The 27,669-nt window shown below is 36.8% G+C and overlaps 1 protein-coding gene across 1 annotated transcript; it reads right to left on the bottom strand.

Annotated features, from left to right (window-relative positions):
- Positions 1 to 124: 124 nt before the first annotated feature.
- Positions 125 to 27,669, bottom strand: LOC123566620 (kelch domain-containing protein 1-like). The gene is made up of 9 exons (XM_053549102.1): positions 27,624 to 27,669; positions 27,184 to 27,303; positions 25,707 to 25,851; positions 20,808 to 20,879; positions 20,303 to 20,328; positions 11,918 to 12,070; positions 6,757 to 6,912; positions 1,750 to 1,923; positions 125 to 259 (listed from the first exon to the last, which is right to left on the bottom strand). The coding sequence occupies exons 1-9, from the start codon at positions 27,667 to 27,669 to the stop codon at positions 204 to 206; spliced, it is 948 nt and encodes a 315-aa protein (XP_053405077.1). The 3' UTR covers positions 125 to 203.

Genomic DNA, 27,669 nt, shown 5'->3' on the forward strand with positions numbered 1-27,669 from the left:
AATGCAGATGTAAATGAATTATTTGTCACACTAAAATTACACCAACACTTCATTGTTAATATTTAGTCATCACAGTTATTATACAGTGTATGTATAAAGAAATTATGATCACCCTAACAACTACTTAAAAATCTCACAAGTAAAGGTATCTTTATTGCTTTATGAATGGTCTTGGCATGAGAGTACTACAATCAGTGTTGGTATCAGGAGCCTGTACCATTAGTATCTACTGTCTCTGCCTTGCCTTTCAATACATCAGCTGAAATGGACAATAGAATCGATTATTAAAGCATTTGTAACATTTTCAAGTTTAAATAAAATTTTGGGAACAAATATTGAAAATTCTTTCATATCACTGAACTGTTGAAGAGGATGCATAAAATTTAATGTACTGTATCAATTTTGAATATTTTCACAACACTGAAATGTAGCAGAGAATCCATCAAATAGAATACAGTATAAATAATGTTGCAGCTTCCTTCAAAGTTTAATGATATGTATTCTAAATCTGAATACACTACCCAGTAAATGAAAATTCACAATGCCATGGTGGGTTTTTTTTTTTTTGCCAGCGGACAAACTTGCTAAGTATATTGTTGCCATATATATTTTGTGAAAAGTTCATGAAGATCATTCAAGAAATGTGTCAAAAATTTGACTAATGGAGAGGCAACAACAGTTTCTCTTCTTCGTTACCATGTCTTTTATCAAGATTTTGTGTTTAAAACATACTATTTTGTAAGTCTACCTCCCCTGATTTTGTATCTCCAATAATTTATGTACATGTATAATTTGTTTGTAAAATTATCTAAAATAGGCGTGTTTTTTATCTTTGGAAAATATCTATAATTAAGTTAAAATTCAAAATTTTGAGATTTTCCCCCACTGACTCAAGTTGTAAAAGGACATGATGTCCACACTAAGACGGCTACATTCTTATAACCATAATTTGGAGGTTTGCTCAAAGTTGCAACATCTGTTTACTTAATGTTGAATTGATCTAATAGACATGAAAGAATTATGACCTCAAGGAAAACTTGTAGAATTTACTTTCAATGTGGTCCCTGAATTCACATTTTCCAAATGATTAAGTAGTTATTTCTGTTATACCTTTTCAGCTTTTTGCTAAAAAGTGTTCTTTTGTTTTTTCACTTAATCAGAACAGAATCTTTTCTAGATGTCAGTGAAATTTAAGTCAAATGTGTACCAATGTTTAAGCCATTAAGGTGCAGAAAGCAGTCTCAGCAGAGGTACACGCACACTGTTTCACTGATTTTCATTTATGTTCCAGTAACTGGGTTACCGATGTTTACTGTCAAAGTCATAAAGGATTAAGACTAATGGTTTTTAGCCCTAATACAGACGGTCAGTCCAAATAAATTATTGTGAGCAAATGCTGGTTGGTGCATTCAATAATGTCCGTGCATGCTTCACTAAAAAGCTTCTTTCAAACAACCAGAAGACTGCTGAAAATATCCTTGATATTTTCGATGGTGACTTTTTTATAATTAACAAAAACATGCTAATTACTTTTAATCCTTTTCCATTATTACATGTAAGGTCAAACCTGAGGTCCAGAATGAGATGAGACAGACTTTAGAAAACTGTTCAAGATATTTTAAAATCTGCAGTGCATTTATAATGGAAGAAGGGCAATTACAATAACTCTCCATTGAGCTCTCTGAGCAATGGGTACTTCAAGATAATAAATATGCTGTACAAACTGAATGTAAGCAGTTCAACATTTACCTATTTGTAAAACATAAGTATCTCCATGGAAATTTTGGCACATCATTATTTCTGGACTAAATTTTGAGGATCCACCATACAGTACCAGCTGGTCTCCAACAACTGCAACAGAGTGCTGCCCCCTTGCTTCTGGTATATCCCCAGACACATTGGGTTGTAGCCATTCCTTAGTTTCTGCAACAATATGAACAATTTGCCTTGTACACTTTCATACTGCATAAATTTTACCTCGTTTAATTGTTAAAACATCAAGTGCACAAGCACTGGTATTGATGAATTTGCTGAATACATCTTGTACAATATGACCAAAGCATCAGTGTTGACCTAGTATGTGCTGTTTAAATTTAGTAAAATAGAGAAGAATGAGTCTTTTAAATTGATTATGTTTTATTAATGCCACCTTCTTTTACTAACCTGTCAAACAAAGATAGAATCAACTCTGAAGACATCTGGATAAAGCAGGAACCAGACACAAACAACTAAGACCAGTTTTCACTGTATGAAATCGTACCTATTGAACTTCAAATGGTTAGATTTAATGCTATAGCACTGATCAAATTTTTCAAATTATTTACAATATATTAAAGTAGTCAACTTCATTCTTAGATGATTAGGGAATCCAGATAACAATGTCAAAAACAGCCCTTTTATAGGCCCTAGCCTTCTACTGTGAAAAACAAGCACATTTCCTTGCAAAGAAGTTTTAATGTTTTCCAAGAGTCATAAAGTAAGGAGCTCAGTATTGACTTGATTTATAACAAGAGTGCAAGAATGTCACAATATACGCCTGTTATAACAAAGGGAAGTTAAACCTTTGTAAAAAAAAAGATTCTTAGTCCCAACAAAAATCCTCACCAGGTACAAATAGTTCAAAATACACCTAAACATTGGACACATGTAACATGCATGTTGTACCAAAAGTGGTCTAGATATTTCCCTACAGCCAGTAACAAAACAGTTAAAATATAAACTATTTATAGTAACAACAAAGGGAAGTAATTCTAAAACATGAGACCTAGTTCTTGCACATGACACTCAGTCTCATGGTGGTGAACATTTTTGCCAAATTACATCAAAATCCCTTCATGAATGATGAAGAAATGCTCCGGAAAAAGTAATTAATCCTTGTATCTGACCTTTGGTCTCTGCCTGAGACCTTGAGCTTAGACCTAGGAATCTGGTTTTTGCACATAACACTCCATCTCATGGTGGTGAAAATTTGTGTCAAGTTACATCATAATTTATCTATGTAAGAAGAAGAAATGCTCCAAACAATGTATCGACCTTTCACCTCTAAGTGTGACCCTGACCTTAGACCTAGGGGTCTTATTCTTTGCAAAACATTTTATCTCATGATGATGAGCATTTGTACAAAATTACATCAAAATCTCTCGATGCATGAAGAAGGTATGCTCTGGACAGTTTGTGGGTGCCACCCGACCTCCCGCTCGGGGCGTTCCCATAATACATCCAGTCTTTCAGACAGGTATATAAAATGAAGTTTCAACCATATTCATTTGTATAAAACCAACAATAAGCATAAAAGTATTTTCCTTTTCCCAAAAGTGATTTAACCATTAGACTTAACCATCATATTAAACAAGTATGCACACCGGTAGAATGTCAAGCCCTCCAGCTGTCAAGTGTGACCTTGATCTTAGACCTGATTTAGAGATAGACCCTAAAATTTTCAATGATAGAAACACATTAAATTAAGTCTAGATATTGATTTCCAAATCCTTGACATAACCAAAAATGGTTTCACAATTGTGAAATTTATGATAGTTTTGTTAATATCAATTACAGAAGTTTAAATATTTAATTTAAAGTTGTGATCCACAAAGAATGACAACTCTTGCCTTGGGCTAGTACTTATAAGCAGAGATATCTATTAGTTTACTTCCCTTGCAGTTACACAAATGAGTGGAAAATGAAAACGGTTTAAGACCACAATATGATACTTTTTTGCACAACAAAAACATTTAGGATTTATTCATATGTATTTTATTTACCCCTCAAAACCTGGTTCCTATGATTTTGTCAACTTAAAATTATGGTGAAAAAATAACTTTTAACAAGCCGATAATAAAATGAAATACTTGTAAGTATTTTATAGTGCAGATAATACAGTTTTGCTTGTATCAAAATGTCACATGAGAATCACTTTTGTAATACAGAACACCTGGTAGGATTAGTAAGGTGCAATTATATTGATCTCTATTTCCTATGCCTACCTGGTTCTTGCGCATGACACTCTTGTCTCATAACGTTAAACATTCATGCCAAGTTACATCAAAATACCACCATGCATGAAGAAGAAATGCTCCGGACAAACTTCCATTTGAACTTTGATCTCCAACTGTGACCTTAACCATTGAGATAGGATAAGGAACATGTGGTTTGCACATGACACACCTTCTCATTGAGGTAAACATTCATGCCAAATATTGGTCCATGGATGTCAAAGTTATGGTCAGGACAAAATCGGACGTACGGACAGACGCATGCATATACATCAAACCACCAAAAGTTGCGACTAAGTTGAGCTCACCACAAGAGGGCCCAACATGTAAATGAAGTAGACAGCATTTGAATTCTTTGGGTTTTTTTGTTTAACATTGCACTGACACAGTTATGTCATATGGTTGCTTCCCAACTTTGATGGTGTAAGAAGACCCCAAATGGCCTTCCATGCATCATTTTATCATGGCAGGCACCCAGAAAGAATCACTGACTTTCCGTAAGTAAATTGGATGGCTTCCTCACATGAGACATTCAACACCCTGATTAAGATCGAACCCACATCGGTAAGGAGCATGTAATTTAAAGTATGGGACTGTACCAGTAGGCAAAATTATATTTAAATATAAGTTATTGAAATCACTAATAAAAATATTCCTTGACTTATCCACACACCCAACAAGAGGACCATGATGGTCCTGAATCGCTCACCTCTTCCCACATGACCCAGTTTTGAGTATGACGTCGTTTTTTTTATTATTTGACATAGTGACCTAGTTTTTGAGCTCATGTGACCCAGTTTTGAACTTGACCTAGATATTATCAAGATAAAAATTCTATCCAATTTTCATGAAGATCCATTGAAAAATATGGTCTCTAGAGAGGTCACAAGGTTTTTTCTATTATTTGACCTACTGACCTAGTTTTCGAAGGTATGTGACCCTGTTTTGAACTTTACCTAGATATCATCAAGGTGAACATTCTCACTAATTTTCATGAGTATCTCCTGAAAAATATGGCCTCCAGAGAGGTCACAGGGTTTTTCTATTTTTATATCTACTGGCCTAGTTTTGACCGCACGTGATCCAGTTTCGAAACTGAACTAGATATCATCAAGGTGAACATTCAGATCAATTTTCATAAAGATACATTGAAAAATATGGCCTCTAGAGAGGTCAAAAGATTTTAATAATTTTAGACCTACTGACCTAGTTTTTGACCGCACATGACCCTGTTTCGAACTTGACCTAGATATCATCAAGATGAACATTCAGACCAATTTTCATACAGATCCCCTGAAAAATATGGCCTTTAGAGAGGTCACAAGGTTGACCTATTATTTGACCTACTGACCTAGTTTTTGATGGCACGTGACCCACTTTCGAACTTGACCTAGATATCATCAAGATGAACATTCAGACCAACTTTCATACAGATCCCATGAAAAATATGGCCTCTAGAGAGGTCACAAGGTTTTTCTATTATTTGACCTACTGACCTAGTTTTTGATGGCACGTGACCCACTTTCAAACTTGACCTAGATATCATCAAGATGAACATTCAGACCAACTTTCATACAGATCCCATGAAAAATATGGCCTTTAAAGAGGTCAGAAGGTTTTTCTATTATTTGACCTACTGACCTAGTTTTTGATGGCACGTGACCCACTTTCGAACTTGACGTAGATATCATCAAGGTGAACATTCTGACCAATTTTCATGAAGATCTCATGAAATATATGGCCTCTAGAGAGGTCACAAGGTGTTTCTATTTTTAGACCTACTGACCTAGTTTTTGAACGCACGTAACCCAGTTTCGAACTTGACCTAGATATCATCAAGATGAACATTCAGACCAACTTTCATACAGATCCCATGAAAAATATGGCCTTTAGAGAGGTCACAATGTTTTTCTATTATTTGACCTACTGACCTAGTTTTTAAAGGCACGTGACCCAGTTTCGAACTTGACCTAGATATCATCAAGGTGAACGTTCTGACCAATTTTCATGAAGATCTTGTGAAATATATGGCCTCTAGAGAGTTCACAAGGTTTTTCTATTTTTAGACTTACTGACCTAGTTTTTGATGGCACGTGACCCAGTTTCAAACTTGACCTAGAAATCATTAAGATGAACATTCTGACCGACTTTCATACAGATCCCATGAAAAATATGGCCTTTAGAGAGGTCACAAGGTTTTTCTATTATTTGACCTACTGACCTAGTTTTTGAAGGCACGTCACCCAGTTTCAAACTTGACCTAGATATCATCAAGATGAACGTTCTGACCAATTTTCATGAAGATCTTGTGAAATATATGGCCTCTAGAGAGGTCACAAGGTTTTTCTATTTTTAGACCTACTGACCTAGTTTTTGATGGCACGTGACCCAGTTTCGAACTTGACCTAGAAATCATCAAGGTGAACATTCTGACCAATTTTCATGAAGATCTTTTGAAATATATGGCCTCTAAAGAGGTCACAAGGTTTTTCTATTTTTAGACCTACTGACCTAGTTTTTGATGGCACGTGACCCAGTTTCGAACTTGACCTAGATATCATCAAGATGAACATTCTGACCAACTTTCATAAAGATCCCATGAAAAATGTGACCTCTAGAGTGGTCACAAGCAAAAGTTTACGGACGGACGCACAGACGGACGGACACCGCGCGATCGCAAAAGCTCACCTTGTCACTTTGTGACAGGTGAGCTAATAAAAACACAAAATAGCCTGCCTTTTCTATCTACAGTATGTTTACTAACCAGTATCAAATATATGAAAGTCAGCAAGATGGTTATTATCCTGTCCCCTGCCTCCCATAACAACCACTCTTTTACCAACACCTGTTGCTGTGTGAAATGACCTTGCAGCCGGCCACTGACCTTTCACCTCCATCTCTAGATCCCATTTTCTTGTATCTGTAAAAAAAGTTCTTTTTTTTCATGTATCTGGCTACTTATTAGGAAAGAAAAGGAATTTTATTGACAAACTAGAAAATGCTTTTGTAAAAAAGCGCATGTCTCCCCCAATGCAAAGTCCTATAGGCAAGAAGTCAATAGGGGTCAGGAGCGAAAGTCAAAGAGACACTGATGGTTGGCTGCAATAGGGATCATCTACTTGGCATGTCCAGTCATCCCGCTAAATTTCAACACTCGTGGCCTAGTGGTTCTCAAGTCACTGTTCAGGCTCCTGTGACCCTGACCTTTGATCAAGTGACCTCAAAATAAATAGGGGTCATCTACTCTGCATGTCCAATCATCCTATTAAGTTTCAACATTGTAGGTCAAGTGGTTCTCAAGTTATTTCCAAAAAATTATTTTACATGAACAGGCCACTGTGACCTTGACCTTTAATAGACTGACCCCCAAAATCAATAGGGGTCATCTACTCTGCATGTTCAATCATCCTATGAAGTTTCAACATTCTGGGTCAAGTGGTTCTCAAGTTATTGATCGGAACTGGTTATCAATGTTTAGGCCCCTGTGACCTTGACCTTTAACGGAGTGACCCCAAAAACAATAAGGGTCATTTACTCTGCATGAACAATCATCCTATGAAGTTTCAACATTCTGGGTTGAGAGGTTCTCAAGTTATTGATTGGAAATGGTTTTCCATGTTCAGGCCCCTGTGGCCTTGACCTTTAACAGGGTGACCCTAAAATCGTTAGGGTTAATCTACTCTGCATGACCAATCATCCTACAAAGTTTCATCATTCTGGGTCAAGTGGTTCTCAAGTTACTGACCGGAAATGGTTTTCAATGTGCGGGCCCCTGTGACCTTGACCTTTCACAGAGTGACCCCAAAATCGTTAGGGGTCATCTACTCTTTATGACCAATCATCCTATTAAGTTTCAACATTCTGGGTCAAGTGGTTCTCTAGTTATTGATCGGAAATGGTTTTCAATGTTCAGGCCCCTGTGACCTTGACCTTTGACGGAGTGATCCCATAATTAATAAGGGTCATCTATTCTTTATGACCAATCATCCTATCAAGTTTCAACATTCTGGGTCAGGTGGTTCTCTAGTTATTGATTGGAAATGGTTTTCAATGTTCAGGCCCCTGTGACCTTGACCTTTGACGGAGTGACCCCAAAATCAATAGGGGTCATCTACTCTTCATGACCAATCATCCTATGAAGTTTCAACATTTTGGGTCAAGTGGTTCTCTAGTTATTGATCGGAAATGGTTTTCAATGTTCAGGCCCCTGTGACCTTGACCTTTGATGGAGTGACCCCAAAATCAATAGGGGTCATCTACTCTTCATGACCAATCATCCTATGAAGTTTCAACATTCTGGGTCAAGTGGTTCTCTAGTTATTGATCGGAAATGGTTTTCAATGTTCAGGCCCCTGTGACCTTGACCTTTGATGGAGTGACCCCAAAAACAATAGGGGTCGTCTACTCCAGCAGCCCTACAACCCTATGAAGTTTGAAGGTTCCAGGTCAAATGGTTCTCCAGTTATTGCTCGGAAATGAAGTGTGACGTACGGACGGACGGACGGAAGGACGGACGGACAGACGGACGGACGGACAGGACAAAAACAATATGTCTCCTGGGGGAGACATAAATATCACTGACACTGATAAATGACAATATCTGCAATTGATGAGTGCCCTAAAATCTATCCCAAATCCTCTTGTATTATTAATGAGCATCTAAAGAAAGTTTCACTGAAATATCTCCACTCCAAACTTCAGTTAATGTCAGAACAATCAGAAAGTTGGCACTCTTCCCTCAGCCAAGAATTTTTCTTTATTAAAAGCTTGCTTACAAATGGAAAGTGCACAATACAATAACCTAACATCAGGATCTGACCCATGTTCACAAAACATTTTTTCAGTCTCAGCTGAGTCTGATAAGAAAACTTTGTCATTTATATCTACATAGCTTGTTTAAGGTAGTAGAGGTGTAATAGAGTACCTCCTTTTTGAAGAGTATTCACTTCCTAACATAAACCCACTTTTACTGCAATTCTCAGGGGGCGTAGGTTCAAGCCCTACTGGGACCAAATTTTTTTTCTCTTATTTTCCATTTTTTTCTGGTATGTTTTTACTTCTTTCAAGACTTATGATTGATTTATTGTACAAAAATGGAAAAAAAAGTAATTTGATAAGCGATTTCTTGCTGTTCAAATTGAATTTACTACTTAAACAGAAGGGGTAGAGTTACACATCTTTAAAAATATTGAGTTACATGTGGTAAAAGTTCTCTATTTTGCTTTCACTCTTTAGATTACATATTGTGGAAGAAATTTAGGTAGGTTTTACGTCTGTCCCAAGGTCATTTTTGAATGAAGTAAGCAAAATTCAAAACAGAAACACAGGATTCGACCTTATTTTTTCTATGTTGAAGTTAGAATTCTGTATCATTAAGTCCGTGTACTTGAGGAACCCTAGATAAAATGATATTCATATTTTTAATTTGTGTTTTATAATTGTTTACCAATAGTTTGATGATTCTTTTATTAAAATTAATGGTAAAATGAGTTCTTTGCGAACGTTTTGTAAAGTGGTCATCACTTTGAAATTTGTCTCTACTTGAGCTAGAGGAGATACCATAAGTTATACAAAATTTTGAAAAAAGGGCATGGTAAATGTTGTTAAAAAATTGCAAAGCAGTGCGAAACACGGTCATCTTTAAGAATATACCAAGCAAATGCCATTTTGTAAACATTGTTATTACACCTCTACTACCTTAAAAATAATTTTTAAGTTTATAACTACTTTCAACTAGCTATTCAGTATTGATGGTCAGTCTTAGTTGAAATTTAAGTTTTACATTTTATTAGTAAAATTGACATTAAAATTTCAAACTCAAACTCTTGAGACCAAAAAATGTTTTGTGAACATGTGGCCTGAGGAAACATTGCTGGCAATTGTCAGTGTAACAGCAATGTTGCATCCGCTGTATGTAATCTCTTTTTATAGTCAAGTTCAAACCTTCTTTACAAATACCAATATGTGATGACTTACTTTGTACCAAATTCATACTCTGAAATTATTATTAACAAGACTTGTTTTTTTTTGTGAAATTTGTAATTGTGTCATTCCACGCAATCAAATCCAAACAAATAAGTAAAATCCCAATATTAAATTTAAACAAACAACCAAATTCGATGAATTGGTATCCCCCACCAAATGGGTTTGTAATGAGGAATGGCAAAGAAATATATCCTGCAAAAAGTTAAGGATGTTACTAAGAAGCAAATGATTTCATTAGTCAGGATCAATTTAACAGAAAACCAATGTTTGATGTGTACATAATAAATGTTATGTAAAATTGATCCTGACGAATGAAATTATTTTGAATGGAATGTATTCAAAATTAAACAAGAGGACCATTAGGTCCTAGGTTGGTCACCAGAGAACAACTTGATCAAATTTAATGAATATCAGATTTCAAATTTAATGAATATACTGCTTAAAATGCGACCCCTTTTGCATAGGCAGATGACCAGGTGACCTAGTTTTTGACCCAACATGACCCATATTTCAGCTTGACCTAGATTTCATTAAAGCAAACATTTTGATCAAATTTCATGAACATCCTGCCTGAAATGTAGTCCCTATTGCATTCAGTTTTTCTTTGATTTGATCTAGTGACCTAGTTTTTGGCCCCAGATGACCCATATTCGAACTTGACCTAGATTTCATCCAGACAAACATTCTGATTAAATTTTATGAAGATCCAGTGTAAAATACAGTCCTTATTGCATACACAAGGTTTTTCTTTTATTTGACCTCGCAACCTAGCTTTTGACCCCTGATTACCCATATTAGACCTTGACCTAGATTTTATCAAGGCAATTATTCTGACCAAATTTCATAAAGATCAATTGAAAAATACTGCCTGTATCGCATATACCAGCTAAATGTTGACAGTCGGACATATAGCGAACACAATAACTCGCCTGTTAAATTTTCAAACCAATGAAATTTCTTAGTAAACTGTGAAATTTTAAGCCAATGATATTAGAAGATACCAACTAGAGTTGCTTTTGAGAAAAGCGCATGTCTCCCACAACTGCCTAATCATCTAAACTTCAAGTCAGTCTTTATATACTGTTTACTCACTACAAATATACCTTTGAAGAGTAAAAAGGCCGATTTTGGGTAATTCAAGGGCCATAATTCTCGAGTGCCTCGGGCGATTTGGTTAGTTAATGAACCTGGTTGAGGAGTTATGGTCAAAAACATTTGGTTTAAGTTTGGTGAAGATCGGGTGAGAAATGTTGGACTTATAGCGCGTACGAGAATAAAAAGGCCGATTTTCGGTAATTCAAGGGCCATAATTCCAAAGTGCCTGGGCCGATTTGGCTAGTTATCAAACTTGGCCGAGGACCTATGGTCAAACACATTTTGTTAAAGTTTGGTGATGATCGTGTGAGAAATGTTTGACTTAGAGCACGGACAAGAGTAAAAAGGCCGATTTTCGGTAATTGAAGGGCCATAACCCCGAAGTGCCTGGACCGATTTGGCTCATTATCGAACTTGCCCTACTAGAGCGCATGCACATTCATCAAGTCAAAAGGACTCCTATACTACTCAGGCTGCATGCGCATTCCTGGAGCCAAAAGGACCCCTCTACTACTCATGCCAAAAGGACCCCTATACTACTCATGAGTAGTATAGGGGTGCTTTTGGCTCCAGGAATGCGCCTAATATTTGAGCATTTTTCGGTAATTCAAGGGCCATAATTCCAAAGTGCCTAGGCCGATTTGGCTAGTTATCGAACTTGGCCGAGCACTTATTGGCAGACACATTTTGTTGAAGTTTGGTGAAAATCGGATGAGAAATGTGCGACTTAGAGTGCGTACAAGCTTTGTGACAGACAGACACACGGACACACAGACTGGAGTAAATCAATATGTCTCCCACACCACTGTGTGGTGGGAGACATAATTTGCATACTAGTAACATACCAACATTGAAAATATGAAGATCATTCGTCCGTTTCTCTGTATCTCTACCTCCAAATATAACAAGGTCATGCCCCACTGTGCACATACCATGTGCTGCACGTGCTGTTGGCACACCAAGATTCATCTGCATTGGTTGTGACCATTTACTTGTAGCTGAAAAATAAAAAGAACGTTTGAAGGATCAACATCAACAAAATGCAGCCTCGGTAAATAAGATTTTGAAGGTATCATATTCTCCCTAATAAATGACCCCTCAATTCAGGAAAATGGCAGTGTGTGCACTTATGCAATAATGTGCTTGCACCCTTCTGACCTTTCAGGGTGAGCTTGAGGGTATCCTAGGACTAAATTGTTTTCAAATATAACTGAAGCATAACCCAAACATGGGTGGACGGAAGGAGGCAGATTTCCTAGGACTAACTTGTTTTTGAAAACAAGAGCAGTCCATAACACAGCCAATGCTCGACTATTCAAATTATTGTCCCAGAAGCAGGAATATCACCCTATAAGTTAAACTATCTATAGAGTTTCAATCCAGAATCTGCATAAGTTTTGGAAATTTCAGATATGATTTGCATGTAAAACTTTAACAAGGATGCTTTAAGGCAGCATTTTTTGGCCAAAATGCATGTCAAAGGTATTGGCCTTAGACTATAACTAACTTAAAATTTATAACCCTGAAGACACCTCTGAAGTTTCAATTCCATATCTGCATTAGTTTGGAGATAGAAACTTAAATGTAAGACTTTAATAAGGATATAGTAAGTACAAAAGGGGCTAATTTGCCAAAAATACACTTCAGAGTTAAGGGGCTTGACCAATTGAGGTTGGTAGTTGACCCAGAAAAAGAAAAAATAAGTTTCAAAGCTATATGCCTTAAATTGATAGCTATATGTACTTGCATGCAAAACTTTATCCAAGGTATGATGCTGACGCCAACTACGAAGCCAGGGTGAGTAGAATAGCTAGAGTCGAGCTAACAAGTAACTGAAAACTAAACCACATATTATCACAAAAAGGGAACTAGTACTTCTGATCAAATTACATAGAAATTTACTTGTTTTCAATTCTTTCTAGATTATTTGATAAAAGTTCAAGTCATTTTAGCATCATTTCAGTCAAGTATCAGTGGTTATTTAATCCATATGACTATATAAACATGAACATCTTAACTCAGTTTTCCCTTCTTTTTAGCCAAATATTTATTTAGGCCATGATAAATTAATTGCTCTGACACTTTTTATTGTTAAGATACTAATTTTTCAATTTTGTAAATGTTTTATAAAACCCATTTATCTGATTGGCATAAACACTCCTATATATTTTTTTTTCAGTTTTAGTTTGTCATTTCTTTTTAATGTTTTCATACAGGATACAGCTGTCAGAAATAAAAATTTTAATCCTTCAGCATCCTGCTCCTTTTTTTTTCTAAAAGAATACTTGGATGATAATCTAACAATTACTTCAGTATGGCCTTACTTCAGTGACATTCAAAAAGAACAATTAGAGATAAATACTTACTATTCAAAGAAAACTGTATTTTACTTTTTGGTCCTTTAAAAGATCAATTAAGTCCTAATACAGATACATACCGTTTTCAAAACTTTATCTGAAGTTATTATTTCGTGAAATAACTTCTTTCTTAAATCTGTTAAATCAGTGTCACATGACAAGGAAGCAAATTGATATGATATCACCAATAGAAACAGCAAAACAATAAACCTCAAAGATTAATAGAAAGGATTGTAAACTTTAAACAAGAATAGGACTTTTTCTAAAGGTATATAATTTTATTCTATATTCATAATTTGATAGATACATGATTGAAATTTTAGCTCAAGCGAAAGTTTCATGATATTATGTGCTGACAATATCAGAAATAAGAGGACAATAATGCACTGTAACAAACATGATCTACTTCTTATCGAAAATAAAACGGGTATCCAGTTTGTCCAAAACTTCATTAAGACAAATATTCTGACTTTGTTTTATGTAAATCTGGTAGGAAATGTGGCATTTTGAGTGTAAACCAAGTTATCCCTGATCTAATCTAGTGACCTAGTTTTATACTCGAGGTAAAACAAGTTTTGAATGTAGATAAACAGTCTGACAAAGTTTAATGAAGTTCAGTAAGAAATATGTGGTGTGTAGATTGCTAATGAGGTTTTTATATTCTTTGTTCTAGTATTTGACCCATTGATGAACTTCATAGAAGCCAACATTGACAGTTTAAAAAAATCAGGCAAAAATTGTCCTCTCTAGAATTTTTAATAACACTACTCTTGTTAACAGGGCAATGACAGTAGCTCACCATGTGCACTTTATTCATAGTTGAGGTAAAACTAAAATGTGTCTGTAGGACACAGGGTGTGCCCCCCCCCCCCCCCCACTGGTACATTAGTCACAAATAAGGGGCAATAATTCAAATGTTTGCAGTCTTAATTGGGTATAGCCTCAACAAACATTTTATGAAAAGGGTTCATTATTCTAGGCCCTATACTTTTTGAGCTGTGAGCATCACAAACAAAAAATCCACTATTCTGGCTATTTCAAGGGCCATAACTCTGTAATAAGAGTAAGATTCTCAAGAAGAATGCCAAGAGTGCAAGGCCACATCATGATAAAGACTCCTGCAAGGTTTCCTGAATTTACATCTAATACTTTTTGAGCTAGGCACATAATTAGGTGAAAAAGTGCATTTTTTTACTATTTCAGGGGCCATAACTTTAAAAATAGGGGTGGAACCAGCCAAAAAATTAGAAGTGTGCAAGTTTATATCATGATAAAGACTTATGCAAGTTTTCAACCATTTATATTAAATACTTTTTGAGCTAGGCGCGTCACAAGGTGAAAATGTGCATTTTTGACTATTTCAGGGGCCATAACTCTAAAAATAGGGGGCGTAGCCAGACGAAAAATTGGAGGTACGCAAGTTCATATCTTGATATAGACTCATGCAAGGTTTCATCAATTTATATGAAATACTTTTTTAGCTAGGGGTGTCACAAGGTGAAAATGTGCATTTTTTACTATTTCAGGGGCCATAACTCAAAAAATAGGAGGCAGACCCAAAGAAAAATAGGAGGTGCGCAAGTTCTTATCATGATTAATATACATGCAAGGTTTCATGAATCTATATCAAATACTTTTTGAGCTAGGCGCGTCACAAGGTGAAAATGTGCATTTTTGACTATTTCAGGGGCCATAACTCAAACAAGAGGGTCATGATGACCCTGGATCGCTCACCTGAGTAATATGAGCTACATGTTTCAAATGTCAAACTGATGATAAAATATTAAGAAAGTCAGTAGGTCACATGTTCATGGTCAATGAAATTCAGTTTTACGATTTGTGTGCAAAACTGTGTATGTCATCAAAATTTCAAGGCTGTATCTTAACAAGAGGGTCATGATGACCCTGGATCGCTCACCAGAGTAATATGTTTCAAATGTCAAACTGATGATTTTTAGAAATTTTTTGGAAATTTTTCCGATGTACAATCAAGTAACCCCATGGGGCGGGGCCAATTTTACCCCGGGGGTCATGATTTGAACAAAGTTTGTAGAAGTCGACTAGGCAATGTTACATATCGAATATCTAAGATCTAGGCCTTCTGGTTTATTTTAAGCAAATTTATGAAGATTTCCCTATGTACAATAAAGTAACCCCTGGGGCTGGGTCAATTTGACCCTGAGGGGGTCAATATTTGAACAAATTTTGTAGAGGTCCACTAAGCAATGCTACATGTTGAATATCTAAGCTCTAGGCCTTCTGGTTTATTTTTAGAAAATATTGAAGATTTTTCTATGTACAATCAAGTAACCCCATGGGGCGGGGCCAATTTGACCCCGGGTCATGACTTGAAGAAATTTTGTAGAGGTCTACTAGGCAATACTACATGTCAAATATCTAAGACCTAGGCCTTCTGGTTTATTTTTAGAAATTTTTTGAAGATTTTCCTATGTAAAATCAAGTGACCCCTGGGCGGGTCAATTTTGACCCTGGGGTCATGATTTGAACAAATGTTGTAGAGGTCCACTATGCAATGCTACATGTGAAATATCTAAGCTCTAGGCCTTCTGGTTTATTTTAAGAAAATTTTTGAAGATTTTCATATGTAAAATCAAGCGACCCCTAGGGCGGGGTCAATTTTGACCCCGGGGGTCATGATTTGAACAACTTTAGTAGAGGTCCACTAGGCAATGCTACATGTCAAATATCTAAGCTCTAGAGCTTCTGCTTTTTGAGAAGAAGATTTTTTAAGGTTTTCCTATGTAAAATCAAGTGACCCCGGGGGTCTGATTTGAATAAATTTTGTAGAGGTCCACTAGGCAATGCTACACGTGAAATATCTAAGACCTAGGCCTTCTGCTTTATTTTTAGAAATTTTTTTCAAGATTTTCCTATGTAAAATCAAGTGACCCCTGGGGCAGGGTCAATTTTGACCCTGGGGTCATGATTTGAACAACTTTAGTAGAGGTCCATTAGGCAATGCTACATGTCAAATATCTAAGGTCTAGGGCTTCTGGTTTTCAAGAAGAAGATTTTTTAAGATTTTTCTATGTAAAATCAAGTGACCCCTGGGGCGGGGTCAATTTTGACCCCGGGGTCATGATTTGAACAAACGTGGTAGAGGTCCACTAGGCAATGCTTCACACCAAATATCTAAGCTCTAGGGCTTCTGGTTTTTGAGAAGAAGATTTTTAAAGTTTTTCCTTTCGGTTGCCATGGCAACCAGAGTTCTGCATGGAATTCAATTCTTTGAACAATTTTTAAGAGAAGACCATCCAAGGAACATCCCTGTGAAGTTTCATCAAAATTGGCCTGTTGGTTTAGGAGGAGATGTTGTTTAAAGGAAAGTGTGGACGGACGGACGGACGACGGACGGACGGCCGGACGCCGGACGGTGAGCGATCACAATAGCTCACCCTGAGCACTTTGTGCTCTGGTGAGCTAAAAATAGGGGGCAGAGCCAAATGAAAAATAGGAGGTGCCCAAGTTCATATCATGATAAAGAATCATGCAAGGTTTCATCAATTTATATGAAATACTTTTTGAGCTAGGCGTGTCACAAGGTGAAAATGTGCATTTTTGACTATTTCAGGGGCCATAACTCTGAAAATAGGGGGCGGACCCAAATGAAAAATAGGAGGTGCGCAAGTTCATATCATGATTAATATACATGCAAGGTTTCATGAATCTATATCTAATACTTTTTGAGCTAGGCGTGTCACAAGGTGAAAATATGCATTTTTGACTATTTCAGGGGCCATAACTCTAAAAATAGGGGGTGGAGCCAGATGAACTAGAGCTATCACTAAAGGTGATGAATGTACCCCCGGCATGCACTGACACAGTACATTGCAATTTGACGCACACAAGATTGCATAATTATGTGGACTGTATGTATATAGACTGTATGTATACAGTATAGTAACAAAAAACAAAGTCCCATAACTATGCAGAATATTTATCTAAAAGAATGTAACATGCACCATGCACAGCTAGGGTTGGTACTGATCACTTGTGTGAAGTTTCATTAAATTGTGTGTAAGGGTTTGGTAGATTAGGCACGCACAAGATTGCATATGCAGACTGTATGTACATAGTATGTTAACAAGAAACAAAGTCCCATAACTGTGCAATTTTTGTAGCTGAAAGAACCTAACATGACCCATGCACAACTACTGTTGTTACTGATCACTTGTGTGAAGTTTCATTAAATTGTGTCAAGGGGATGAGGAGAGATGGTGCGCACAAGATTGTGTCTATGTATATAGTATAGTAACAAAAAAACAAAGTCCCATAACTCTGCAAAAAAATTTTCTGAAAGAACCTAACATGCCCCATGCACAACTACTGTTGTTACTGATCACTTGTGTGAAGTTTCATTAAATTGTGTCAAGGGGATGAGGAGAGATGGTGCGCACAAGATTGTGTCTATGTATATAGTATAGTAACAAAAAAACAAAGTCCCATAACTCTGCAAATTATTTTTCTAAAAGAACCTAACATGCCCCATGCACAAGTACTGTTGGTACTGATCACTTGTGTGAAGTTTCATTAAACTGTGTCAAGGGGATGAGGAGAGATGGTGCGCACAAGATTGTGTCTATGTATATAGTATAGTAACAAAAAAACAAAGTCCCATAACTCTGCAAATTTTTTTTCTAAAAGAACCTAACATGCCCCATGCACAACTACTGTTGGTACTGATCACTTGTGTGAAGTTTCATTAAATTCTGTCAAGGGGATAAGGAGAGATGGTGCGCACAAGATTGCGTCTACGGACAGACGGCCAGATGGACAGACAGACAGACGGACAGACAGACAGACAGACAACCTGAAACCAGTATACCCCCACTTACAACTTTGTTGTCGGGGGGTACAAAAATAGGAGGTGCGCAAGTTCATATCATGATAAAGACTCATGCAAGGTTTCATCAATTTATATGAAATACTTTTTGAGCTAGGCGTGTCACAAGGTGAAAATGTGCATTTTTGACTATTTCAGGGGCCATAACTCTGAAAATAGGGGGCGGACCAAAATGAAAAATAGGAGGTGCGCAAGTTCATATCATGATTAATACACATGCAAGGTTTCATGAATCTATATCAAATAGTTTTTGAGCTAGGCGCGTCACAAGCTGATAATGTGCACTTTTGACTATTTCAGGGGCCATAACTCTAAAAATAGGGGGCGGAGCCAGACGAAAAATAGGAGGTGCGCAAGTTCATATCATGATAAAGACTCATGCAAGGTTTCATGAATTTATATCAAATACTTTATGAGCTAGGCGTGTCATGAACTTCGGACGGATGGACGGACGGATGGATGGACGGACGCACGGACAGACGGACGGACGCACGGACAAGACCAAATCTATATGCCCCCACCACTCATGGGGGGGCACAAAAATCACACACATCTACATTTCACGTTAATCATGTGCATAAAGTTTCATTAGAATCCATTTAAAATTGTGGAAGAAGTTTGGACAACAATATTCAAATAATTGCTAATAATGCCAATATACAGATTTTGTCTATGTTGAAAGGTACATAACTCTGCAGTACATGTACATGGAAAATGTTTATTTCACACAGCTGTTCCTGGTAGAAAGATGTTCCAAAATTTTACATCCTCAATAATGGGCTCTGATAAAGACCGTAAAGTTTACTGTCAGTCTTGTTTATTTTACATTTCAGTTTAGAAATGGCTGTTCCCGGTAAAAAGATATCGAAACATTTTTCCTTGTCAACTATTGGCTCTGATGAAGACATAGTATTGTACTGTCAGCCTTGTGACCATGATGGTCCTCGACTCCCTGCCCATGGTTACTGTGTTGACTGCAAGGAACACCTGTGTGAGACCTGCTTTACACTTCACAAGAGACATACCCTTTCAAGGCATCATACCCTTCTAGATAAATACAGCATGCCACAAACCATGTCTTCAGCCTCTGTTCATCCAAGCCAGCCTGACAACCTGATAAAACCGTGCCCTAAACATACGAAAGAAATGATCAAGTTCTACTGCCAGAACCATGAAGCTTTACTCTGCAGTGTATGCGTTACTCTTGAACACACAAGTACATCTTGCAAAGTCAACTACATCCCCGATATTTCTGGCCAGGTCATTAATAGTAAAGAACATCGAGATATCTTGAAAGCTATGGATACCGTTACTGAGCAATGTTGCAACAAATCAAAAGATATGAAGATAATTACAGCAAAGTCCAACAGTTCTCTGACAGATGTATTGGCTGATATAAAAAAGTTTCGGAAAGAAATAAACCAAAGACTAGATGAATTAGAAAGACAAGCTGAAGATGCAGCAAAAGCTATCCAACAAGAAAATAACAAGAACCTGAAGACAGTAGAAACAACTTGTGATGATGTTATCAAGTCTCTGAAGACATCATCTGACTCCATAAAACTACTCAACAAAACCAAACAAGCAGACAAACTGTTCATGGAGCTGAAACTTGCTGAGCAAATGATCAAAGATCACGAGAAACGTGTCCATCAGTCAGCAGCGTATGATGTCAAGGAGTACAACTTTATGCCAGATAAATCAATAGCAACCCTGCTTGACAAGGAGAGGTCACTGGGTACATTCACAGAGAAATCATTAAAACAACCAAGTCCTCCTCCAGCTGTTGATATAAAATCCAGACAAACTTCACATCAGGGTGAAATCTGTGTAAAAACATCAAAAGATAAAAACAGATGCTGGATAACAGGAATGACTCTCCTTACTCCTGATCTACTTATCATCACTGACTACATTAACAGAGCTGTAAAAATGGTGGATACCCGCAGTCTATCTGTTACTGATCAATTACAACTAGATACTGGGCCAAGTAAAGTCATCTCAGTTACCAGTACAGAACTTGCTGTCACACTTCCTGAAAAACAAAATATTCAGTTTATATCAGTCTCCTCAAACAAACTCAAGAAGAAACAAACTCTGAAGGTTGATGGAGAATGTTATGGTATAAGTTGCTGTCAGGGGAAACTTGTTGTGTCATTTCTTGATCCTGCAAAACTTCAAATTCTTGATATCAATGGTACTATACTGACAACAGTCAGAGGAGGAAATATTTTCAGCAAGCCAATACATGTTACCACTAACACTGATTCTATCTATGTATCTGACTGGAAAATGAAAAAAATTACAAGGTTAAACTGGCAGGGTGAGGTGATTGGTAGTTATGGAGGTATGACTGAGCCTCAAAGTATAACACTGTCAGATGATGGTACTGTTTTTGTGTGTGGCAGACAGAGAAATGTTATAGAAGAGATAGCAGGTGACTGTTCTACAGGAAAGGTTGTGTTGAAGGACCTCAATCGTCCCCGTGCTGTCTGTTGGTGTGCTGAAACAAACAGACTGTACTTCAGCTGTTGTACTGGACAAGACAAACATGACAACTTTCTCCAGGTCTTCAAACTGTCATAACTAGAACAAGACTCATCAACAGTTTTACAAATGTATACTGTAAAATAATTCATATTCATGCGGGACTAAATTTTGTTGACTTTTTATCTGAGTCAATCCTTGACAAAAAAGAATACTCCTATTTATTCTATCTTATATGGGGCATGCCTCCAGATAAACATCAGAATCTTTTCAAAATAAACTGTAATGGTGTATTAACTTTTTAGTACTGTTCAAATAGATATTTTAATGTATATAACACAAAGCACAGCTAGGTTCCTTCTAAATGTTGTCAAATGTAAATAATTTGACTTGACACTTCTGAGATTTTTCTACAAATATTTCTTTTTATTAAGAGTGTTATTGTAGATAAAAAGTTTGTAAATATTTAAAAAAAATATGTTGCACGCAGGTGGAATAACGACCTAAAGTTCTTTTCTAAATTTCCCAAAAAAAGGTTGGCATAAATCTAGGCATGTATCTTTAATCATTGAAATCAAAGAATTTCATGTCTCATGCTAAAATATCCATTTTTTTTACCCAAATCGTGATATTTTATGCCAATAATTGAATTGATTTCACAATAATGCAAATACTAAATGTACTGTTCCTACATACTACCGTTATTGTAAACTGTAAGGAAATCTCCCAGTATTCATGAACTGTTCACGTGTAATATCTTCATATGGTTAAATGTCTGTACATATGTATACTAGATTCTATCAAAATAAACAGAATATTATAGTATAATACACTGTAGTTCATTCTGAACTATCTCTGGAGAAGACAAGCTAATTGTCTGGTAATGAGTTTCTGGTTAAAAAAACTTTATTTTTTATATATTCATATTTCCTAGTCAGAGAGCTTTCATTTATGGATTGCAAGCTGTTGAATATCTGACTGTACTTACATTCAGCAGCAGCAGAAGTTAACCATGTAATAACTATGAAGGAAAGTAACTTACCGTAAACAGGAGTTCGTACAACACGAAATGTCTCTGCTGATGCATTGTGCACTGTATGTTTGACATACTAACCTCAAATCAAGAGTTTTGGGCCATTTACCAGTCATAAGTGGCTTCCGTATTAAATCTTAGACCAAAGCATTTCCTAGATATTTGGCAAAACAAGGAGCTACGTTCATTTAACGCTTGATGCCCCCGTTGGCATCCTTGTCGATAGATTTTGCACCTAAGTCCAAAACGAGGTCAAGGTCAAGGTCAAACTGAGGTCAGGTGATGTTTGAAGATGAGGAATGGTCACAGTTTACATCTGCATTAATATCAAGTCATTCTAGTAAGGGGTATTGATGCTAGATGAAACGGTCCAATTTGGTTAACCTCGTACGGACGGACTAACGGACAGGACAATCACTATATGCCTCCCACATCAGTAGATGCCGGGGACATAAAAAAATTCTATTGTTCAAGGTCAATGAAATCTTGACCTTTGACCTAATGTTCTCAAAATCAAAAGGGGTCATCAGCTGGTCATGACCAATCTCCCTTTTAAGTTTCGTAATCTCAAGTCATCGTCAGGAAACCATTTAACCGTTCCAGGTCACTGTGACCTTGACCTTTGACCTACAGATATCAAAATCAATACGAGTCATTTGCTGGTCATGACCAACCTTCCTATCAACTTCCATGCTCCTAGGGCCAAGCATTCTTGAGTTATCATCCAGAAACTGAGTGGTCGATGGAAGGACTGACAGACCTACAGCTCTAGCGACACGAAAATATGTAAGACAAGAGCTCGTCGAACACGAAATGCCCCCCTTGATGCATTCAGTAATTGCACAAGGAACAGAAATTATATGCTCACTGTAAACAAAAGTTCTACCATTCTGGTTTAATCTGACCTTGACCTTTAACCTAGCAAGAGATAACAAAGTGATCATGGTGCCATCCACTGAACCCTTTTTGAATGTTCCAAATTTCAAGACTAGCTCACGGTCAAAATCAAGGTCAAATTTCATTTCGGTACAAAATAATGTGTATGTGGTCCAAATTTGAAAGCTGTGGCTTGAGAAATGTGGAAGTAGGTCACTAGATCAATATCAAGGTCAAAGTTCATTTCGGTAGACAAAAATATGCATATGCTTCAAATTTGGAGGCTGCAGCTTGAGAAATGTTAAAGTAGGTAGCAGGTAAAAATCAATGTCAAATTTCAATTCAAAACACAAAAATATGCATGCGGTCCAAAATCTGAAGTCTGTACAATCAGAAATGTGAAAGTAGGTCACTAGGTCAATCTCAAGGTCAAAGTTCATTTCGGTACACTAAACTATGCATGTGGTCCAAATTTGAAGCCTGTACCTACAAAAATGTGAAAGTAGGTCACAAGGTCAATGTCAAGGTCAAAATGTTTTTGGTACACAAAACTATGCAAGTCGTCCAAATTTGAAGGCTGTAGCTTGAGAAATGTGAAAGTAGGTCACTAGGTCAAAATCAAGGTCAAATTTCATTTCAGAACACAAAACTATGCATGTGATCCAAATTTGAAGCCTGCACCTTCAAAAATGTGAAAGTAGGTCAAAAGGTCAATGTCAAAATTTTTTTCGGTGCACAAAACTATGCATGTGGTCCAAATTTGAAGGCTGTAGCTACAGAAATGTGAAAGTAGGTCACTAGGTCAAAATCAAGGTCAACTCATGTCAAGGTTCATCTTGCCACTCAAAACTATACATGTGGTCAAAATTTAAATGTTGTAGGTATTGACAAGAAGATTTTAAAAGTTTTTCCCTATATAAGTCTATATGAACCATGTGACCCCCAGGGCTGGGCCATATTTGACCCTAGGGGGATAATTTGAACAAACTTGGTAGAGAATCACTAGATGATGCTACATTACAAATATCAAAGCCCTAGTCTTTGTGGTTTGGATAAGACGATTTTCAAAGTTTTCCCCTATATAAGTCTATGTAAACCGTGTGACCCCCGGGGCGGGGCCATATTTGACCCTAGAGGGATAATTTGAACAAACTTGGTAGAGAATCACTAGATGATGCTACATTACAAATATCAAAGCCCTAGTCTTTGTGGTTTGGACAAGACGATTTTCAAAGTTTTCCCCTATATGTCTATGTAAACCGTGTGACCCCCGGGGCGGGGCCATATTTGACCCTAGGGGGATCATTTGAACAATCTTAGTAGAAGACCACTAGATGATGTCACATACAAAATATCAAAGCCCTAGGCCCTGTGGTTTTGGACAAGAGGTTTTTCAAGGTTTTTCCCTATATGTCTATATAAACCATGTGACCCCCGGGGCGGGGCCATATTAGACCCCAGGGAAATAATTTTAATCACCTTGGTAGAGGACCACTAGATGATGCTTCATACCAAATATCAAAGCCCTAGGCTCTGTGGTTTTGGACAAGAAGATCAGAAACTGTTAACTGTTCCTGGCCAATGTGACCTTGACCTTTGACTTAAAAATCATTAGAGGTCATCTGCTGATCATGACCAACCTAACTATCAATTTTCCTGACACTAGGCCCAAGCATTCTTGAGTTACTGTCCGGAAACCATTTTACTGTTTCTGGTCACTGTGACCTTGACCTTTGACATACTGACCTCAAAATCAATAGGGGTCATCTCCTGGTCATGACCAACCTTCCCATCAACAATTGTAATCCTAGGCTTATGCGTTCTTGAGTTATCATCCGGAAACCGTTTAACTGTTCAGGGTCACTGTGACCTTGACCTTTAACATACTGACCTCAAAATCAATAGGGGTCATCTGCTGATCATGACCAATCTCCCTAACAACTTTCATGATCCTAGGCCCAAGCGTTCTTGAGTTATCATCCGGAAACCGTTTTACTATTAAGGGTCACTGTGACCTTGACCTTTGACATACAGACCTCAAAATCAATAGGGGTCATCTGCTGGTGATGACCAACCTCCCTATCAACTTTCATCATCCTAGGCCCAAGCGTTCTTGAGTTATCATCCGGAAACGGATTGGTCTACATTCCGACCGACCGACCGACCGACCATCTGCTAAACAATATATCCCACCTTCTTCGAAGGGGGGCATAAAGAGACTATGACTGGCAAATGTAAGGACTGTGACCAGTCTCTGAGGTAATATAATCCAAACAAACCAAATTATACAACGGGCTGAAGTCTTTCACGTGAAGAGGACTTTGACCATCTGTCCCTGTCTCTAAAGTTTGGTGAACGTTCATTTTAATAAAAGTTATTTAAATGTTTTTTTTTCTAGTATTTTGGTGTGACTCCCCAAAAGTGTGTTACCAACCTTCAATATATTTTTTTTCTCTGTTTTTAGCTCTGGTATTCCCTAAAAGGGACCAAGTAGAACCATTTCAACAAATCTAGGAGAAAACTTTAACATGATGTTGCAGACAAAGCTGATCAAGATCCATCAAGATGTTTATGAGAGGTTTATTAGTGGCTGCTGCTACCAGTGTCAAAATGTATACTAAGTTAGAAAAATCTGCCAGTTCTTAAGACCATCCTAACAACATCACTGAAAATAGTTCTAGGCTTTCCAGAAAGCAATTATTTTCACAACATGCAGATATGCAATACTACATTGTATGCCTTATAACTATGTTTATAAACTTAATGCAAATTTGGCGACTAAACACAACATAAACTTAAATCCATGTTTTAATTAAAACAACCAAGTATATGAATACAATTATGCAAGTTTGTGGTGAACAAAAGAAGACCTCATGTCACCTGAACTGGAGTGATGATATCTAGCTAGTGGTTGTTCACTTCCTTATCATATTATGATCAAACAAATGATTATTTTTTGTTACGCCTACAATCTTACATGGCCTTTTTGTGTCGGTTCGCCGTAAAATCTAACTCACTTTTCCCAGTCTTCCTCATCTCCTGTAAATTGTGGTCCAAACCCTCCAATATAGTATATACACGAGTCCACTACAGATCCCTGTAACTTGTCTCTTGCACTTGGTTTGTTACCTTCACCCTCTAACTCGTACCATGTATTGTTCTCTGAAAATAGTTTAAAAACTTTATGTTATTTCCCTGCAACTTGTGTACTATCTAGTGAAAATGTTCATAAAGTTAACTTAAAATAAAGATCATCAAAACACATTAAATCGTGTCTGGATATGCCATCAACTCCTTGTTCGCGAGAATTACTTTCATACAGTTAGGTTCAGCATCAGTGAAGTAGCCTATTTACAGTTTTACTAAATCTGGTCAGTCCTGCTGCCAGTCCAAATAGCCTTGCATAGTAAAATAACTTAGCTACAGTTTTGCTAAACAAGAACTGTCACAGGAGACAGCGCGCTCGACTATTTCGATGCTGGATAGTGAAACTGGGAACATTTGAGGAAACTAGAGCTGTCACTGGAGTGTTTAATGACTCCAATTGTGGATGAAGATATTGCACAATAGCCTGAGTCTATGTCAAAAATATCATCTTAAAGTAATAAGAGAGGTAAAGATAAAATGTATCAAAACACTATATAAGTATATCCTAAGCAAAAAGGGGCATAATTCATTAAATATTGGTGCCAGAGTTATGCACCTTGTGTCATATGGTGTGGGTGATGATGTTGAACAACTATTTTCAGTTTGAATCAAATCCATTCAGTAATAACAGAGACAGAGTGAAAGTGCATCAAAACTTTAACCTAAAATTCTAAGTAAAAAGGGGGAATAATTAATAAAAAATTGGTGCCAGAGTTATGCACCTTGCATCATACGATATGGGTGATGATGTTGAACAACTATTTTAAGTTTGAATCAAATCCATTCAGAAATAACAGAGACAGAGTGAAAGTGCATCAAAACTTTAACCTAAAATTCTAAGTAAAAAGGGAAATAATTCATGAAAAATTGGTCCCAGAGTTATGCACCTTGTGTCATATGATAAGGGTAATGATGTTGAACAACTGTTTAAGTTTGAATCAGATCCATTTAGTAATAACAGAGATAGAGTGAAAGTGCATAAACCTGAAATTCTAAGTAAAAAGGGGAATAATTCATGAAAAATTGTGCCAGAGTTATGCATCTTGTGTCATATGATGTGGGTGATGATGCTGAACAACTATTTTAAGTTTGAATCAAGTCCATTCAGTAATAACAGAGATAGAGTGAAAGTGCATCAAAACTATAACCTGAAAATCTAAGTGAAAAGGGGAGATAATTCATGAAATATTGGTGCCAGAGTTATGGCCCTTATATCAGATGATGTGGATGATGATGAGAAATAAGTATTTCAAGTTTGAATCAAATCCATCAAGTAATTACAGAGATAGTCGAGCTAAAAAAACAAACCTGGCAAACCTACATATAGGTACACTTTTGTTTATTTACCTGTGTCAAAAACATATACATGTAGGCTGTCCTGCCATCCACTGTCCTGATTCAGGTAAAGCTTGTTACCAACTGGAAGTGTTCTTTTAGTGTCAATTAAAGTCCACATGTGAAGTCTAACTGAAAAAGGTATTTTATGTATATGTTTTCCATAAAAAGATGTTAATAACACACAATTACTCCTTAGACACAGATTTCCAGAAAGTAAAATCAAATAAAACATGTTACAAAGAACTTTCCATTTCTTTAAATTTCAGATTTATACCAATTTTGACTATCAAATATAAGCTAACATGCTGAAAGGAACAAAGTTTCTCAAAACAGACAATCTACATATAAATGAGGAATTTTCTAATAAGGAAAAGCATGAAAAAGCAGCACTCATGTTGACAAACATAAGAAAAGCTACCTACAATAAAATGAATGTTTTACATACCTACATTGAACTTTTATCATATCAGTGCTTTTACGTGTGATTATCCCCAT

The sequence above is a fragment of the Mercenaria mercenaria genome, chromosome 8 (genome assembly GCF_021730395.1).
Source record: "Mercenaria mercenaria strain notata chromosome 8, MADL_Memer_1, whole genome shotgun sequence".
Taxonomy (NCBI): Eukaryota; Metazoa; Mollusca; class Bivalvia; order Venerida; family Veneridae; genus Mercenaria; species Mercenaria mercenaria.